General features: G+C 39.2%; 2 protein-coding genes across 7 annotated transcripts in view; one reads left to right on the top strand and one right to left on the bottom strand.

Moving 5' to 3' along the window:
* The window catches only part of tecrl2b (trans-2,3-enoyl-CoA reductase-like 2b), a 10,166-nt gene extending 4,196 nt beyond the window's left edge, over positions 1–5,970 (top strand). The window contains exons 5-12 of the mRNA XM_027166053.2: positions 3,620–3,735; positions 3,860–3,965; positions 4,633–4,705; positions 4,850–4,893; positions 5,005–5,062; positions 5,209–5,297; positions 5,482–5,527; positions 5,629–5,970. Coding sequence (XP_027021854.1) covers positions 3,620–3,735; positions 3,860–3,965; positions 4,633–4,705; positions 4,850–4,893; positions 5,005–5,062; positions 5,209–5,297; positions 5,482–5,527; positions 5,629–5,756 — 660 coding nt within the window. The 3' untranslated portion in view covers positions 5,757–5,970. The remainder of the gene's footprint in view (positions 1–3,619; positions 3,736–3,859; positions 3,966–4,632; positions 4,706–4,849; positions 4,894–5,004; positions 5,063–5,208; positions 5,298–5,481; positions 5,528–5,628) is intronic.
* Positions 5,971–8,266: 2,296 nt separating this feature from the next.
* The window catches only part of abca4b (ATP-binding cassette, sub-family A (ABC1), member 4b), a 54,232-nt gene continuing 42,498 nt past the window's right edge, over positions 8,267–20,000 (bottom strand). For 5 of the 6 annotated variants that reach the window (XM_047806653.1, XM_047806654.1, XM_047806651.1 and 2 more), the window contains one exon: positions 8,267–8,819. In XM_047806653.1, the coding sequence (XP_047662609.1) occupies positions 8,697–8,819 (123 nt within the window). In that variant the 3' untranslated portion in view covers positions 8,267–8,696. The remainder of the gene's footprint in view (positions 8,820–20,000) is intronic. The other variant, XR_007139146.1, reaches the window with a different exon arrangement.

The following is a 20,000-nucleotide window of genomic DNA, read 5'->3' as shown; positions in this document are numbered from 1 at the left end:
ACGTACACACAACACGTACACACACATACACACAACACGTACACACAACACATACACACAACACGTACACACACATACACACAACACATACACACAACACATACACACAACACACACACAACACGTACACACACATACACACAACACATACACACAACACATACACACAACACGTACACACAACACGTACACACAACACGTACACACAATACATACACACAACACATACACACAACACGTACACACACATACACACAACACATACACACACATACACACAACACATACACACAACACGTACACACACATACACACAACACGTACACACAACACATACACACAACACGTACACACACATACACACACGTACACACAACACGTACAAACACATACACACAACACGTACACACACATACACACAACACGTACACACACATACACACAACACGTACAAACACATACACACAACACGTACACACACATACGCACAACACGTACACACACATACACACAACACGTACACACAACACATACACACAACACGTACACACACATACACACAACACATACACACAACACGTACAAACACATACACACAACACGTACACACAACACGTACAAACACATACACACAACACGTACAAACACATACACACAACACGTACACACACATACACACAACACGTACAAACACATACACACAACACGTACAAACACATACACACAACACGTACACACAACACGTACACACACATACACACAACACGTACACACACATACACACAACACGTACACACACATACACACAACACATACAAACACATACACAGAACACTCTACACACAACACATACACACAACACGTACAAACACATACACACAACACGTACACACAACACCCTACACACAACACATACACACACATACACACAACACGTACAAACACATACACACAACACAAACACACAACACGTACAAACACATACACACAACACGTACAAACACATACACACAACAGGTACAAACACATACACACAACACGTACACACACATACACACAACACGTACACACACATACACACAACACGTACAAACACATACACACAACACGTACACACAACACCCTACACACAACACGTACAAACACATACACACAACACATACACACAACACGTACAAACACATACACACAACACGTACAAACACATACACACAACACGTACAAACACATACACACAACACGTACAAACACATACACACAACACATACACACAACACGTACAAACACATACACACAACACGTACAAACACATACACACAACACGTACACACAACACATACACACAACACGTACAAACACATACACACAACACGTACAAACACATACACACAACACGTACACACACATACACACAACACGTACAAACACATACACACAACACGTACACACAACACATACACACAACACGTACAAACACATACACACAACACGTACACACAACACCCTACACACAACACATACACACAACACATACACACAACACGTACAAACACATACACACAACACATACACACAACACGTACAAACACATACACACAACACGTACAAACACATACACACAACACGTACACACAACACCCTACACACAACACATACACACAACACATACACACAACACGTACAAACACATACACACAACACGTACAAACACATACACACAACACGTACACACAACACGTACAAACACATACACACAACACGTACAAACACATACACACAACACGTACAAACACATACACACAACACGTACACACAACACGTACAAACACATACACACAACACGTACAAACACATACACACAACACGTACACACAACACCCTACACACAACACGTACAAACACATACACACAACACGTACAAACACATACACACAACACGTACACACAACACATACACACAACACGTACAAACACATACACACAACACGTACAAACACACTACCCACCACATACACACCACACGACAAACACATACACAACAACACGTCAAGCCAACACATACACACAACACATACACACAACACGTACACACAACACATACACACAACACGTACAAACACATACACACAACACGTACAAACACATACAAACACATACACACAACACATACACACAACACGTACAAACACATACACACAACACGTACAAACACATACACACAACACGTACACACACATACACACAACACGTACACACACATACACACAACACGTACAAACACATACACACAACACGTACAAACACATACACACAACACGTACACACACATACACACAACACGTACACACACATACACACAACACGTACAAACACATACACACAACACGTACAAACACATACACACAACACGTACAAACACATACACACAACACGTACACACAACACGTACACACAACACATACACACAACACGTACAAACACATACACACAACACGTACAAACACATACACACAACACATACACACAACACGTACACACAACACATACACACAACACGTACAAACACATACACACAACACGTACAAACACATACACACAACACGTACAAACACATACAAACACATACACACAAGACATACACACAACACGTACAAACACATACACACAACACGTACACACACATACACACAACACGTACAAACACATACACACAACACTCTACACACAACACATACACACAACACGTACAAACACATACACACAACACGTACACACACATACACACAACACGTACACACACATACACACAACACATACACACAACACGTACACACACATACACACAACACATACACACACATACACACAACACATACACACAACACGTACACACATATACACACAACACGTACACACACATACACACAACACGTACAAACACATACACACAACACGTACAAACACATACACACAACACGTACACACACATACACATAACACGTACACACACATACACACAACACGTACAAACACATACACACAACACGTACACACACATACACACAACACATACACACAACACATACACACAACACGTACACACAACACATACACACAACACGTACACACACATACACACAACACATACACACAACACATACACACACATACACACAACACGTACAAACACATACACACAACACGTACAAACACATACACACAACACGTACACACACATACACACAACACGTACAAACACATACACACAACACGTACAAACACATACACACAACACGTACACACAACACATACACACAACACGTACACACAACACATACACACAACACGTACACACACATACACACAACACGTACACACACATACACACAACACGTACACACACATACACACAACACATACAAACACATACAGACAACACTCTACACACAACACGTACAAACACATACACACAACACGTACAAACACATACACACAACACACTACACTTCTATACACTACATGCATCTGTCATACCTGTGCAGCCTGCTGATGTGTGTGTGTGTGTGTGTGTGTGTGTGTGTGTGTGTGTGTGTGTGTGTGTGTGTGTGTGTGTGTCCAGGTGTTTCTGTCAGAAAGCATCGGCCCTCTTTTTATTTATCTGCTGTTTTATTATCGTCTGCCGTTTATCTACAGTCATGAGTACGACTACACACGAAGTTCTCATGCTGTTGTCAGGTCAGGAGGAATTTACACATGTATTAACAGTGTATTAGAGCTCTGTACTCTACTGCCTGTTAAGATCAGAGTGTGTGTGTGTGTTTATTTGTTCTCTCTGTGTAATTTTTGTGTTTTCTTGCAGACTAGCGTGTGTGTGTCACACTCTTCACTATATAAAGAGATTAGCAGAGACGATCTTTATCCATCGCTTTTCACATGGAACTCTGCCGCTGCACACCATCGCACTGGTCATTAATTCTTCACCATTTATTCAGCAAAATGATTCATTATATATTACATTATAATAGCATGTAGTGTGTATATCTACTGTCTGTCTGTCTGCCTGCCTGTCTGCCTGTCTGTCTGTCTGTCTGTCTGTCTGCCTGTCTGTCTGTCTGTCTGTCTGTCTGCCTGTCTGTCTGTCTGTCTGCCTGTCTGTCTGCCTGCCTGTCTGTCTGACTGTCTGCCTGTCTGTCTGCCTGTCTGTCTGTCTGCCTGCCTGTTTGTCTGCCTGCCTGCCTGTCTGTCTGCCTGCCCGTCTGTCTGCCTGTCTGCCTGCCTGTCTGTCTGCCTTCCTGTCTGTCTGTCTGTCTGCCTGCCTGCCTGCCTGTCTGTCTGTCTTCCTGCCTGTCTGTCTGCTTTACTGTCTGCCTGTCTGTCTGCCTGTCTGTCTGCCTGCTTGTCTGTCTGTCTGCCTTCCTGTCTGCCTGTCTTCCTGTATAGTGTTATTCAGCCTATTTTTCAGTGCTATTTTTAATTTATTTTAATTTTAATTTAAATGCATTTTTGAGGTTCAGGAATCAGATTTCTCATTGCCCTGGTGTTGGTCAGGACTTAACACAGACAGATTATGGACACTTTCCACCAGTCAGAGTTTGTGGGAGGAGTTAACTGAGGTTTAATATTACTTTTCAGAATTGTTTATATTATTGGGGATTTGCAGCGTGGTTAGCGTACTACATCAACCACCCTCTCTACACCACACCCAGTAAGTGCTCACTACTTACCACTCACTACCTAGTGTCCACTATTTACACCACTGTAGTGCACTTCTCTTGACTCTTAATGACCTGAACATCATCTTTATGGAATCTGTCTGAAACTCCTGAATTTTACTATTTTGTGTTATTAGTGTACGGAAAAATTCAGATCTACACATCACTCTTTACATTTCTGGTGTGTATCCTTGGCTTTTTATAAATAAATACATTTATTAATTGATTAATTATTCATATTATGGGATTCCATGATTGTTCTGTGATGTTTCTGTCTGCTCCAATCTCTCAGGTGTGTGAGTGTGGAAACTTCTCCATTCATCTCGCTCTGAATCGACTCAGCTGTAACGGTGAGAGTTTAACGTTTGAACATCACAGAAAGAAATTAAGAAAGAAAGAAAGAAAGAAAGAAAGAAAGAAAGAAAGAAAGAAAGAAAGAAAGAAAGACAGACAGACAGACAAACAGACAGACGAACGCTTTGTGTGGATGTTTCAGGATCGAGGCCGATGCAGATTCCATACCCGAGTAAAAACCCGTTCACCTGGCTCTTCTTCTTCGTCTCCTGTCCAAACTACACGTATGAGGTCTGTTACACACACACACACACACACACACACACACACACACACAAACACACATATAATAAGACACAATAACACAAACACTAACACACACATACTAAGACACACACACACACTAACAGAAAAACACCCACACATACACACTTTATATTGTTTTTAATTCTGTGGGTTTTTTTTTTTGTTGCAGTTGGGTTCCTGGATCAGTCTCACAGTGATGACGCAGTGTGTTCCAGGTTCTCACACACTTTCTCACACACTTTCTCACACACTTTCTCACACATGAGAATCTCTGGAGTTAATGATCCTGTTTTTTCTTCATAATTTCTCTCTTCAGTGGCCGTGTTCACCTTGATCGCGTTCATACAGATGACCATCTGGGCTCGAGGAAAACACAAAACCTACATCCAGGAGTTTAGGGAATATCCTGAACTCAGGAGCGCCATCATTCCTCTGTTCCTCTAGTGATCTGGGACAAAACTCTCACACAGAAACCTTTTATATCTCACAAAATACCAGAGAAATGTAGCAGTGAAGTGTTTATCAGCATTCATCACCACAGAACAAACACAGTGTTCATCACCACAGAGCAAACAAACACAGTGTTCATCACCACAGAACAAACAAACACAGTGTTCATCACCACAGAACAAACACAGTGTTCATCACCACAGAACAAACACAGCGTTCATCACCACAGAACAAACACAGCGTTCATCACCACAGAACAAACACAGCGTTCATCACCACAGAACAAACACAGTGTTCATCACCACAGAACAAACACAGTGTTCATCACCACAGAACAAACAGTGTTCATCACCACAGAACAAACAAACACAGTGTTCATCACCACAGAACAAACACAGCGTTCATCACCACAGAACAAAAAAAGTGTTCATCACCACAGAACAAACAAACACAGTGTTCATAGAACAAACAAACACAGCGTTCATCACCACAGAACAAACAAACACAGCGTTCATCACCACAGAACAAACAAACACAGCGTTCATCACCCCAGAACAAACAAACACAGCGTTCATCACCACAGAACAAACAAACACAGCGTTCATCACCACAGAACAAACAAACACAGCGTTCATCACCACAGAACAAACAAACACAGCGTTCATCACCACAGAACAAACAAACACAGCGTTCATCTCCACAGAACAAACACAGCGTTCATCACCACAGAACAAACACAGCGTTCATCACCACAGAACAAACACAGTGTTCATCACCACAGAACAAACACAGCGTTCATCACCACAGAACAAACACAGCGTTCATCACCACAGAACAAACACAGCGTTCATCACCACAGAACAAACACAGCGTTCATCACCACAGAACAAACACAGCGTTCATCACCACAGAACAAACACAGCGTTCATCACCACAGAACAAACACAGTGTTCATCACCACAGAACAAACAAACACAGCGTTCATCACCACAGAACAAACACAGTGTTCATCACCACAGAACAAACACAGTGTTCATCACCACAGAACAAACAAACACAGCGTTCATCACCACAGAACAAAAAAAGTGTTCATCACCACAGAACAAACAAACACAGTGTTCATCACCACAGAACAAACACAGTGTTCATCACCACAGAACAAACAGTGTTCATCACCACAGAACAAACAAACACAGTGTTCATCACCACAGAACAAACAAACACAGCGTTCATCACCCCAGAACAAACAAACAAACAGTGTTCATCACCACAGAACAAACAAACACAGTGTTCATCACCACAGAACAAACAAACACAGCGTTCATCACCACAGAACAAACACAGCGTTCATCACCACAGAACAAACACAGTGTTCATCACCACAGAACAAACACAGTGTTCATCACCACAGAGCAAACAAACACAGCGTTCATCACCACAGAGCAAACAAACACAGTGTTCATCACCACAGAACAAACACAGCGTTCATCACCACAGAACAAACACAGCGTTCATCACCACAGAACAAACACAGTGTTCATCACCACAGAACAAACAAACACAGCGTTCATCACCACAGAACAAACACAGTGTTCATCACCACAGAACAAACACAGTGTTCATCACCACAGAACAAACACAGTGTTCATCACCACAGAACAAACACAGTGTGCATCACCACAGAACAAACACAGCGTTCATCACCACAGAACAAACAAACACAGCGTGCATCACCACAGAGCAAACAAACACAGTGTTCATCACCACAGAGCAAACAAACACAGTGTTCATCACCACAGAACAAACACAGCGTTCATCACCACAGAACAAACAGTGTTCATCACCACAGAACAAACAAACACAGCGTTCATCACCACAGAACAAACACAGTGTTCATCACCACAGAACAAACACAGTGTTCATCACCACAGAACAAACACAGTGTTCAACTGAGCATGTGGCATTACACACACACCAGACAACTGTCAACTGCTGAACCCATGTAAATAACACAGCTCTGTCTCTTCACTAGTGACAATAACTTTATATTTTATTTTATTGAAGCATGTTTGTTACTGTAACAGAACTCTAATTAGAGTGTTTGTTTGGGACGAAACTCAACGTCACTGGGATCCGAACTTTAAACCACAAAAAGGTGAATGTTTACTAAAATATATTTATATTGTAATAAAATGCAATATTTTCTACAAACTTAAATGTTTTGTAATTCTATAAACATTCGTTTAATCTTGAGATTAGAAGCAATAATAAAATAAAATAAAAATCCTTGTGTCATTTAAACATTTCATTGGATTAAAACGTTGAGATGCAGGACATCACTTTACATCACACACACACACACACACACACACACACACACACACACACACACACACACACACACACACCTTCATTCACTGAAAGACAGAAAAGTTTAAAAGTTATGAGAGAAAAAAGGAAACTGAACCTCAGAATAAACTTAATGACAAGAAAACTGAACAGTGTAAAGAGTAATAACAGCTTTATTCTGGCTTTATAGCTGCAGCAGATTGAGAGTGTGTGTGTGTGTGTGTGTGTGTGTGTGTGTGTGTGTGTGTGTGTGTGTGTGTGTGTGTGTGTGTGTGTGTGTGTGACAGGCACGGCTTCAGCAGGAAAATACAAAGAAATATACAAAGAAAGCGCAAAAAATAAAAGATCATATATACAGATGATGTAACTGGAGTCTTGATGATGTTCCAATCTTCATGACATCATAAATATCAGATATATTTAACTTGTCCATGACAACAAGCTCAGTAATTATCTTTATTATTATAAATATATCACAGATCTGATTATCTGCACTCACTCAGTCACGGATCTTGCAGGTAGAGGAGTGTGTGAGTGTGTGTTGATGGTGTGTGTGTTGTGTTGTGATATTACATGAAGTCATTATTATGTTGAAGATGCTTTAATTGGTGAGATTTTTGCTTCTCGTCTCGCTCTGGCTGCTCTGGGATGATGAACGACATCCTCCTCCTCCTCACCTGACTGCTGCTTTGCAAAATTCACAAACACCTGCAGGAACAAACCCAAACTGAAAAAGAAAAACACTCAGAAAGAAACATGCAGAGTCTGATGTAGTATCAGGTCACAAATCTAACATGAAAAAAAGTTTTGTCTTATTTGTTTTTCAGATGATCAGTTTTTCAGCTGCTATAATAATGACTCACCTGTAAGTCAGTGCTGATATAATAATGACTCACCTGTAAGTCAGTGCTGATATAATAATGACTCACCTGTAAGTCAGTGCTGATATAATAATGACTCACCTGTAAGTCAGTCAGTGCTGATATAATAATGACTCACCTGTAAGTCAGTCAGTGCTGATATAATAATGACTCACCTGTAAGTCAGTGCTGATATAATAATGACTCACCTGTAAGTCAGTGCTGATATAATAATGACTCACCTGTAAGTCAGTCAGTGCTGATATAATAATGACTCACCTGTAAGTCAGTCAGTGCTGATATAATAATGACTCACCTGTAAGTCAGTGCTGATATAATAATGACTCACCTGTAAGTCAGTGCTGATATAATAATGACTCACCTGTAAGTCAGTCAGTGCTGATATAATAATGACTCACCTGTAAGTCAGTCAGTGCTGATATAATAATGACTCACCTGTAAGTCAGTCAGTGCTGAAATAATAATGACTCGCCTGTAAGTCAGTCAGTGCTGATATAATAATGACTCGCCTGTAAGTCAGTGCTGATATAATAATGACTCACCTGTAAGTCAGTCAGTGCTGATATAATAATGACTCACCTGTAAGTCAGTCAGTGCTGATATAATAATGACTCACCTGTAAGTCAGTGCTGATATAATAATGACTCACCTGTAAGTCAGTCAGTGCTGATATAATAATGACTCACCTGTAAGTCAGTCAGTGCTGATATAATAATGACTCGCCTGTAAGTCAGTGCTGATATAATAATGACTCACCTGTAAGTCAGTCAGTGCTGATATAATATTGACTCACCTGTAAGTCAGTGCTGATATAATAATGACTCACCTGTAAGTCAGTCAGTACTGATATAATAATGACTCACCTGTAAGTCAGTCAGTGATGAAATAATAATGACTCGCCTGTAAGTCAGTCAGTGCTGATATAATAATGACTCGCCTGTAAGTCAGTGCTGATATAATAATGACTCACCTGTAAGTCAGTCAGTGCTGAAATAATAATGACTCGCCTGTAAGTCAGTCAGTGCTGATATAATAATGACTCGCCTGTAAGTCAGTGCTGATATAATAATGACTCACCTGTAAGTCAGTCAGTGCTGATATAATAATGACTCACCTGTAAGTCAGTCAGTGCTGATATAATAATGACTCACCTGTAAGTCAGTGCTGATATAATAATGACTCACCTGTAAGTCAGTCAGTGCTGATATAATAATGACTCACCTGTAAGTCAGTCAGTGCTGATATAATATTGACTCGCCTGTAAGTCAGTGCTGATATAATAATGACTCACCTGTAAGTCAGTCAGTACTGATATAATAATGACTCACCTGTAAGTCAGTCAGTGATGAAATAATAATGACTCGCCTGTAAGTCAGTCAGTGCTGATATAATAATGACTCGCCTGTAAGTCAGTGCTGATATAATAATGACTCACCTGTAAGTCAGTCAGTGCTGAAATAATAATGACTCGCCTGTAAGTCAGTCAGTGCTGATATAATAATGACTCGCCTGTAAGTCAGTGCTGATATAATAATGACTCACCTGTAAGTCAGTGCTGATATAATAATGACTCACCTGTAAGTCAGTCAGTGCTGATATAATAATGACTCACCTGTAAGTCAGTCAGTGCTGATATAATAATGACTCACCTGTAAGTCAGTGCTGATATAATAATGACTCACCTGTAAGTCAGTGCTGATATAATAATGACTCACCTGTAAGTCAGTCAGTGCTGATATAATAATGACTCACCTGTAAGTCAGTCAGTGCTGATATAATAATGACTCACCTGTAAGTCAGTGCTGATATAATAATGACTCACCTGTAAGTCAGTCAGTGCTGATATAATAATGACTCACCTGTAAGTCAGTGCTGATATAATAATGACTCACCTGTAAGTCAGTCAGTGCTGATATAATAATGACTCACCTGTAAGTCAGTCAGTGCTGATATAATAATGACTCGCCTGTAAGTCAGTGCTGATATAATAATGACTCACCTGTAAGTCAGTGCTGATATAATAATGACTCACCTGTAAGTCAGTCAGTGCTGATATAATAATGACTCACCTGTAAGTCAGTGCTGATATAATAATGACTCACCTGTAAGTCAGTGCTGATATAATAATGACTCGCCTGTAAGTCAGTGCTGATATAATAATGACTCACCTGTAAGTCAGTGCTGATATAATAATGACTCACCTGTAAGTCAGTCAGTGCTGATATAATAATGACTCACCTGTAAGTCAGTGCTGATATAATAATGACTCACCTGTAAGTCAGTCAGTGCTGATATAATAATGACTCACCTGTAAGTCAGTCAGTGCTGATATAATAATGACTCGCCTGTAAGTCAGTGCTGATATAATAATGACTCACCTGTAAGTCAGTCAGTGCTGATATAATATTGACTCACCTGTAAGTCAGTGCTGATATAATAATGACTCACCTGTAAGTCAGTCAGTACTGATATAATAATGACTCACCTGTAAGTCAGTCAGTGATGAAATAATAATGACTCGCCTGTAAGTCAGTCAGTGCTGATATAATAATGACTCGCCTGTAAGTCAGTGCTGATATAATAATGACTCACCTGTAAGTCAGTCAGTGCTGAAATAATAATGACTCGCCTGTAAGTCAGTCAGTGCTGATATAATAATGACTCGCCTGTAAGTCAGTGCTGATATAATAATGACTCACCTGTAAGTCAGTCAGTGCTGATATAATAATGACTCACCTGTAAGTCAGTCAGTGCTGATATAATAATGACTCACCTGTAAGTCAGTGCTGATATAATAATGACTCACCTGTAAGTCAGTCAGTGCTGATATAATAATGACTCACCTGTAAGTCAGTCAGTGCTGATATAATAATGACTCGCCTGTAAGTCAGTGCTGATATAATAATGACTCACCTGTAAGTCAGTCAGTGCTGATATAATATTGACTCACCTGTAAGTCAGTGCTGATATAATAATGACTCACCTGTAAGTCAGTCAGTACTGATATAATAATGACTCACCTGTAAGTCAGTCAGTGATGAAATAATAATGACTCGCCTGTAAGTCAGTCAGTGCTGATATAATAATGACTCGCCTGTAAGTCAGTGCTGATATAATAATGACTCACCTGTAAGTCAGTCAGTGCTGAAATAATAATGACTCGCCTGTAAGTCAGTCAGTGCTGATATAATAATGACTCGCCTGTAAGTCAGTGCTGATATAATAATGACTCACCTGTAAGTCAGTCAGTGCTGATATAATAATGACTCACCTGTAAGTCAGTCAGTGCTGATATAATAATGACTCACCTGTAAGTCAGTGCTGATATAATAATGACTCACCTGTAAGTCAGTCAGTGCTGATATAATAATGACTCACCTGTAAGTCAGTCAGTGCTGATATAATAATGACTCGCCTGTAAGTCAGTGCTGATATAATAATGACTCACCTGTAAGTCAGTCAGTGCTGATATAATATTGACTCACCTGTAAGTCAGTGCTGATATAATAATGACTCACCTGTAAGTCAGTCAGTACTGATATAATAATGACTCACCTGTAAGTCAGTCAGTGCTGAAATAATAATGACTCGCCTGTAAGTCAGTCAGTGCTGATATAATAATGACTCGCCTGTAAGTCAGTGCTGATATAATAATGACTCACCTGTAAGTCAGTCAGTGCTGATATAATAATGACTCACCTGTAAGTCAGTGCTGATATAATAATGACTCACCTGTAAGTCAGTCAGTGCTGCTATAATAATGACTCACCTGTAAGTCAGTCAGTGCTGATATAATAATGACTCACCTGTAAGTCAGTAAGTGCTGATATAATAATGACTCGCCTGTAAGTCAGTGCTGATATAATAATGACTCACCTGTAAGTCAGTGCTGATATAATAATGACTCGCCTGTAAGTCAGTGCTGATATAATAATGACTCACCTGTAAGTCAGTGCTGATATAATAATGACTCACCTGTAAGTCATTCAGTGCTGATATAATAATGACTCACCTGTAAGTCAGTGCTGATATAATAATGACTCGCCTGTAAGTCAGTGCTAATGTAATAATGACTCACCAGTAAGTCAGTCAGTGCTGATATAATAATGACTCACCTGTAAGTCAGTCAGTGCTGATATAATGACTCGCCTGTAAGTCAGTCAGTGCTGATATAATAATGACTTGCCTGTAAGTCAGTGCTGATATAATAATGACTCACCTGTAAGTCAGTCAGTGCTGATATAATAATGACTCGACTGTAAGTCAGTGCTGATATAATAATGACTCACCTGTAAGTCAGTGCTGACATAATAATGACTCACCTGTAAGTCAGTCAGTGCTGATATAATAATGACTCATCTGTAAGTCAGTGCTGATATAATAATGACTCACCTGTAAGTCAGTCAGTGCTGCTATAATAATGACTCACCTGTAAGTCAGTCAGTGCTGATATAATAATGACTCACCTGTAAGTCAGTCAGTGCTGATATAATAATGACTCACCTGTAAGTCAGTGCTGATATAATAATGACTCACCTGTAATTCAGTGCTGCTATAATAATGACTCACCTGTAAGTCAGTGCTGATATAATAATGACTCACCTGTAAGTCAGTGCTGATATAATAATGCCTCACCTGTAAGTCAGTGCTGATATAATAATGACTCACCTGTAAGTCAGTCAGTACTGATATAATAATGACTCACCTGTAAGTCAGTACTGATATAATAATGACTCACCTGTAAGTCAGTGCTGATATAATAATGACTCACCTGTAAGTCAGTACTGATATAATAATGACTCACCTGTAAGTCAGTGCTGATATAATAACGACTCACCTGTAAGTCAGTCAGTACTGATATAATAATGACTCACCTGTAAGTCAGTACTGATATAATAATGACTCACCTGTAAGTCAGTCAGTGCTGATATAATAATGACTCACCTGTAAGTCAGTACTGATATAATAATGCCTCACCTATAAGTCAGTGCTGATATAATGATGACTCACCTGTAAGTCAGTCAGTGCTGATATAATATTGACTCACCTGTAAGTCAGTGCTGATATAATAATGACTCACCTGTAAGTCAGTCAGTACTGATATAATAATGACTCACCTGTAAGTCAGTCAGTGCTGAAATAATAATGACTCGCCTGTAAGTCAGTCAGTGCTGATATAATAATGACTCGCCTGTAAGTCAGTGCTGATATAATAATGACTCACCTGTAAGTCAGTCAGTGCTGATATAATAATGACTCACCTGTAAGTCAGTGCTGATATAATAATGACTCACCTGTAAGTCAGTCAGTGCTGCTATAATAATGACTCACCTGTAAGTCAGTCAGTGCTGCTATAATAATGACTCACCTGTAAGTCAGTCAGTGCTGATATAATAATGACTCACCTGTAAGTCAGTAAGTGCTGATATAATAATGACTCACCTGTAAGTCAGTGCTGATATAATAATGACTCACCTGTAAGTCAGTCAGTGCTGATATAATAATGACTCACCTGTAAGTCAGTGCTGATATAATAATGACTCACCTGTAAGTCAGTCAGTGCTGCTATAATAATGACTCACCTGTAAGTCAGTGCTGATATAATAATGACTCATCTGTAAGTCAATGCTGATATAATAATGACTCACCTGTAAGTCAGTGCTGATATAATAATGACTCACCTGTAAGTCAGTCAGTGCTGATATAATAATGACTCACCTGTAAGTCAGTCAGTGCTGATATAATAATGACTCGCCTGTAAGTCAGTCAGTGCTGATATAATAATGACTCACCTGTAAGTCAGTCAGTGCTGATATAATAATGACTCACCTGTAAGTCAGTCAGTGCTGATATAATAATGACTCACCTGTAAGTCAGTCAGTGCTGATATAATAATGACTCGCCTGTAAGTCAGTCAGTGCTGATATAATAATGACTCGCCTGTAAGTCAGTCAGTGCTGATATAATAATGACTCACCTGTAGGTCAGTCAGTGCTGATATAATAATGACTCACCTGTAAGTCAGTCAGTACTGATATAATAATGACTCACCTGTAAGTCAGTCAGTGCTGATATAATAATGACTCGCCTGTAAGTCAGTGCTGATATAATAATGACTCACCTGTAAGTCAGTGCTGATATAATAATGACTCGCCTGTAAGTCAGTGCTGATATAATAATGACTCACCTGTAAGTCAGTGCTGATATAATAATGACTCACCTGTAAGTCAGTCAGTGCTGATATAATAATGACTCACCTGTAAGTCAGTGCTGATATAATAATGACTCGCCTGTAAGTCAGTGCTGATATAATAATGACTCACCAGTAAGTCAGTCAGTGCTGATATAATAATGACTCACCTGTAAGTCAGTCAGTGCTGATATAATGACTCGCCTGTAAGTCAGTCAGTGCTGATATAATAATGACTTGCCTGTAAGTCAGTGCTGATATAATAATGACTCACCTGTAAGTCAGTCAGTGCTGATATAATAATGACTCGCCTGTAAGTCAGTGCTGATATAATAATGACTCACCTGTAAGTCAGTGCTGACATAATAATGACTCACCTGTAAGTCAGTCAGTGCTGATATAATAATGACTCATCTGTAAGTCAGTGCTGATATAATAATGACTCACCTGTAAGTCAGTCAGTGCTGATATAATAATGACTCACCTGTAAGTCAGTGCTGATATAATAATGACTCACCTGTAAGTCAGTCAGTGCTGATATAATAATGACTCACCTGTAAGTCAGTCAGTGCTGATATAATAATGACTCACCTGTAAGTCAGTCAGTGCTGATATAATAATGACTCGCCTGTAAGTCAGTCAGTGCTGATATAATAATGACTCGCCTGTAAGTCAGTCAGTGCTGATATAATAATGACTCACCTGTAAGTCAGTCAGTGCTGATATAATAATGACTCACCTGTAAGTCAGTCAGTACTGATATAATAATGACTCACCTGTAAGTCAGTCAGTGCTGATATAATAATGACTCGCCTGTAAGTCAGTGCTGATATAATAATGACTCACCTGTAAGTCAGTGCTGATATAATAATGACTCGCCTGTAAGTCAGTGCTGATATAATAATGACTCACCTGTAAGTCAGTGCTGATATAATAATGACTCACCTGTAAGTCATTCAGTGCTGATATAATAATGACTCACCTGTAAGTCAGTGCTGATATAATAATGACTCGCCTGTAAGTCAGTGCTGATATAATAATGACTCACCAGTAAGTCAGTCAGTGCTGATATAATAATGACTCACCTGTAAGTCAGTCAGTGCTGATATAATGACTCGCCTGTAAGTCAGTCAGTGCTGATATAATAATGACTTGCCTGTAAGTCAGTGCTGATATAATAATGACTCACCTGTAAGTCAGTCAGTGCTGATATAATAATGACTCGACTGTAAGTCAGTGCTGATATAATAATGACTCACCTGTAAGTCAGTGCTGACATAATAATGACTCACCTGTAAGTCAGTCAGTGCTGATATAATAATGACTCATCTGTAAGTCAGTGCTGATATAATAATGACTCACCTGTAAGTCAGTCAGTGCTGCTATAATAATGACTCACCTGTAAGTCAGTCAGTGCTGATATAATAATGACTCACCTGTAAGTCAGTCAGTGCTGATATAATAATGACTCACCTGTAAGTCAGTCAGTGCTGATATACTAATGACTCACCTGTAAGTCAGTCAGTGCTGATATAATAATGACTCACCTGTAAGTCAGTGCTGATATAATAATGACAACACCTGTAAGTCAGTCAGTGCTGATATAATAATGACTCACCTGTAAGTCAGTCAGTGCTGCTATAATAATGACTCACCTGTAAGTCAGTGCTGATATAATAATGACTCACCTGTAATTCAGTGCTGCTATAATAATGACTCACCTGTAAGTCAGTGCTGATATAATAATGACTCACCTGTAAGTCAGTGCTGATATAATAATGACTCACCTGTAATTCAGTGCTGCTATAATAATGACTCACCTGTAAGTCAGTGCTGATATAATAATGACTCACCTGTAAGTCAGTGCTGATATAATAATGCCTCACCTGTAAGTCAGTGCTGATATAATAATGACTCACCTGTAAGTCAGTCAGTACTGATATAATAATGACTCACCTGTAAGTCAGTACTGATATAATAATGACTCACCTGTAAGTCAGTGCTGATATAATAATGACTCACCTGTAAGTCAGTACTGATATAATAATGACTCACCTGTAAGTCAGTGCTGATATAATAACGACTCACCTGTAAGTCAGTCAGTACTGATATAATAATGACTCACCTGTAAGTCAGTACTGATATAATAATGACTCACCTGTAAGTCAGTCAGTACTGATATAATAATGACTCACCTGTAAGTCAGTACTGATATAATAATGCCTCACCTATAAGTCAGTGCTGATATAATGATGACTCACCTGTAAGTCAGTCAGTGCTGATATAATATTGACTCACCTGTAAGTCAGTGCTGATATAATAATGACTCACCTGTAAGTCAGTCAGTACTGATATAATAATGACTCACCTGTAAGTCAGTCAGTGCTGAAATAATAATGACTCGCCTGTAAGTCAGTCAGTGCTGATATAATAATGACTCGCCTGTAAGTCAGTGCTGATATAATAATGACTCACCTGTAAGTCAGTCAGTGCTGATATAATAATGACTCACCTGTAAGTCAGTGCTGATATAATAATGACTCACCTGTAAGTCAGTCAGTGCTGCTATAATAATGACTCACCTGTAAGTCAGTCAGTGCTGCTATAATAATGACTCACCTGTAAGTCAGTCAGTGCTGATATAATAATGACTCACCTGTAAGTCAGTAAGTGCTGATATAATAATGACTCACCTGTAAGTCAGTGCTGATATAATAATGACTCACCTGTAAGTCAGTCAGTGCTGATATAATAATGACTCACCTGTAAGTCAGTGCTGATATAATAATGACTCACCTGTAAGTCAGTCAGTGCTGCTATAATAATGACTCACCTGTAAGTCAGTGCTGATATAATAATGACTCATCTGTAAGTCAATGCTGATATAATAATGACTCACCTGTAAGTCAGTGCTGATATAATAATGACTCACCTGTAAGTCAGTCAGTGCTGATATAATAATGACTCACCTGTAAGTCAGTCAGTGCTGATATAATAATGACTCGCCTGTAAGTCAGTCAGTGCTGATATAATAATGACTCACCTGTAAGTCAGTCAGTGCTGATATAATAATGACTCACCTGTAAGTCAGTCAGTGCTGATATAATAATGACTCACCTGTAAGTCAGTCAGTGCTGATATAATAATGACTCGCCTGTAAGTCAGTCAGTGCTGATATAATAATGACTCGCCTGTAAGTCAGTCAGTGCTGATATAATAATGACTCACCTGTAAGTCAGTCAGTGCTGATATAATAATGACTCACCTGTAAGTCAGTCAGTACTGATATAATAATGACTCACCTGTAAGTCAGTCAGTGCTGATATAATAATGACTCGCCTGTAAGTCAGTGCTGATATAATAATGACTCACCTGTAAGTCAGTGCTGATATAATAATGACTCGCCTGTAAGTCAGTGCTGATATAATAATGACTCACCTGTAAGTCAGTGCTGATATAATAATGACTCACCTGTAAGTCAGTCAGTGCTGATATAATAATGACTCACCTGTAAGTCAGTGCTGATATAATAATGACTCGCCTGTAAGTCAGTGCTGATATAATAATGACTCACCAGTAAGTCAGTCAGTGCTGATATAATAATGACTCACCTGTAAGTCAGTCAGTGCTGATATAATGACTCGCCTGTAAGTCAGTCAGTGCTGATATAATAATGACTTGCCTGTAAGTCAGTGCTGATATAATAATGACTCACCTGTAAGTCAGTCAGTGCTGATATAATAATGACTCGCCTGTAAGTCAGTGCTGATATAATAATGACTCACCTGTAAGTCAGTGCTGACATAATAATGACTCACCTGTAAGTCAGTCAGTGCTGATATAATAATGACTCATCTGTAAGTCAGTGCTGATATAATAATGACTCACCTGTAAGTCAGTCAGTGCTGCTATAATAATGACTCACCTGTAAGTCAGTCAGTGCTGATATAATAATGACTCACCTGTAAGTCAGTCAGTGCTGATATAATAATGACTCACCTGTAAGTCAGTCAGTGCTGATATAATAATGACTCACCTGTAAGTCAGTCAGTGCTGATATAATAATGACTCACCTGTAAGTCAGTGCTGATATAATAATGACTCACCTGTAAGTCAGTCAGTGCTGATATAATAATGACTCACCTGTAAGTCAGTCAGTGCTGATATAATAATGACTCACCTGTAAGTCAGTCAGTGCTGATATAATAATGACTCGCCTGTAAGTCAGTCAGTGCTGATATAATAATGACTCGCCTGTAAGTCAGTCAGTGCTGATATAATAATGACTCACCTGTAAGTCAGTCAGTGCTGATATAATAATGACTCACCTGTAAGTCAGTCAGTACTGATATAATAATGACTCACCTGTAAGTCAGTCAGTGCTGATATAATAATGACTCGCCTGTAAGTCAGTGCTGATATAATAATGACTCACCTGTAAGTCAGTGCTGATATAATAATGACTCGCCTGTAAGTCAGTGCTGATATAATAATGACTCACCTGTAAGTCAGTGCTGATATAATAATGACTCACCTGTAAGTCATTCAGTGCTGATATAATAATGACTCACCTGTAAGTCAGTGCTGATATAATAATGACTCGCCTGTAAGTCAGTGCTGATATAATAATGACTCACCAGTAAGTCAGTCAGTGCTGATATAATAATGACTCACCTGTAAGTCAGTCAGTGCTGATATAATGACTCGCCTGTAAGTCAGTCAGTGCTGATATAATAATGACTTGCCTGTAAGTCAGTGCTGATATAATAATGACTCACCTGTAAGTCAGTCAGTGCTGATATAATAATGACTCGACTG

Source organism: Tachysurus fulvidraco, chromosome 22 (assembly GCF_022655615.1).
Source record: "Tachysurus fulvidraco isolate hzauxx_2018 chromosome 22, HZAU_PFXX_2.0, whole genome shotgun sequence".
Classification (NCBI taxonomy): Eukaryota; Metazoa; Chordata; class Actinopteri; order Siluriformes; family Bagridae; genus Tachysurus; species Tachysurus fulvidraco.
The sequence above is the reverse complement of the archived record's forward strand: the minus strand, read 5'-3'. Positions and strand labels throughout refer to the sequence as shown.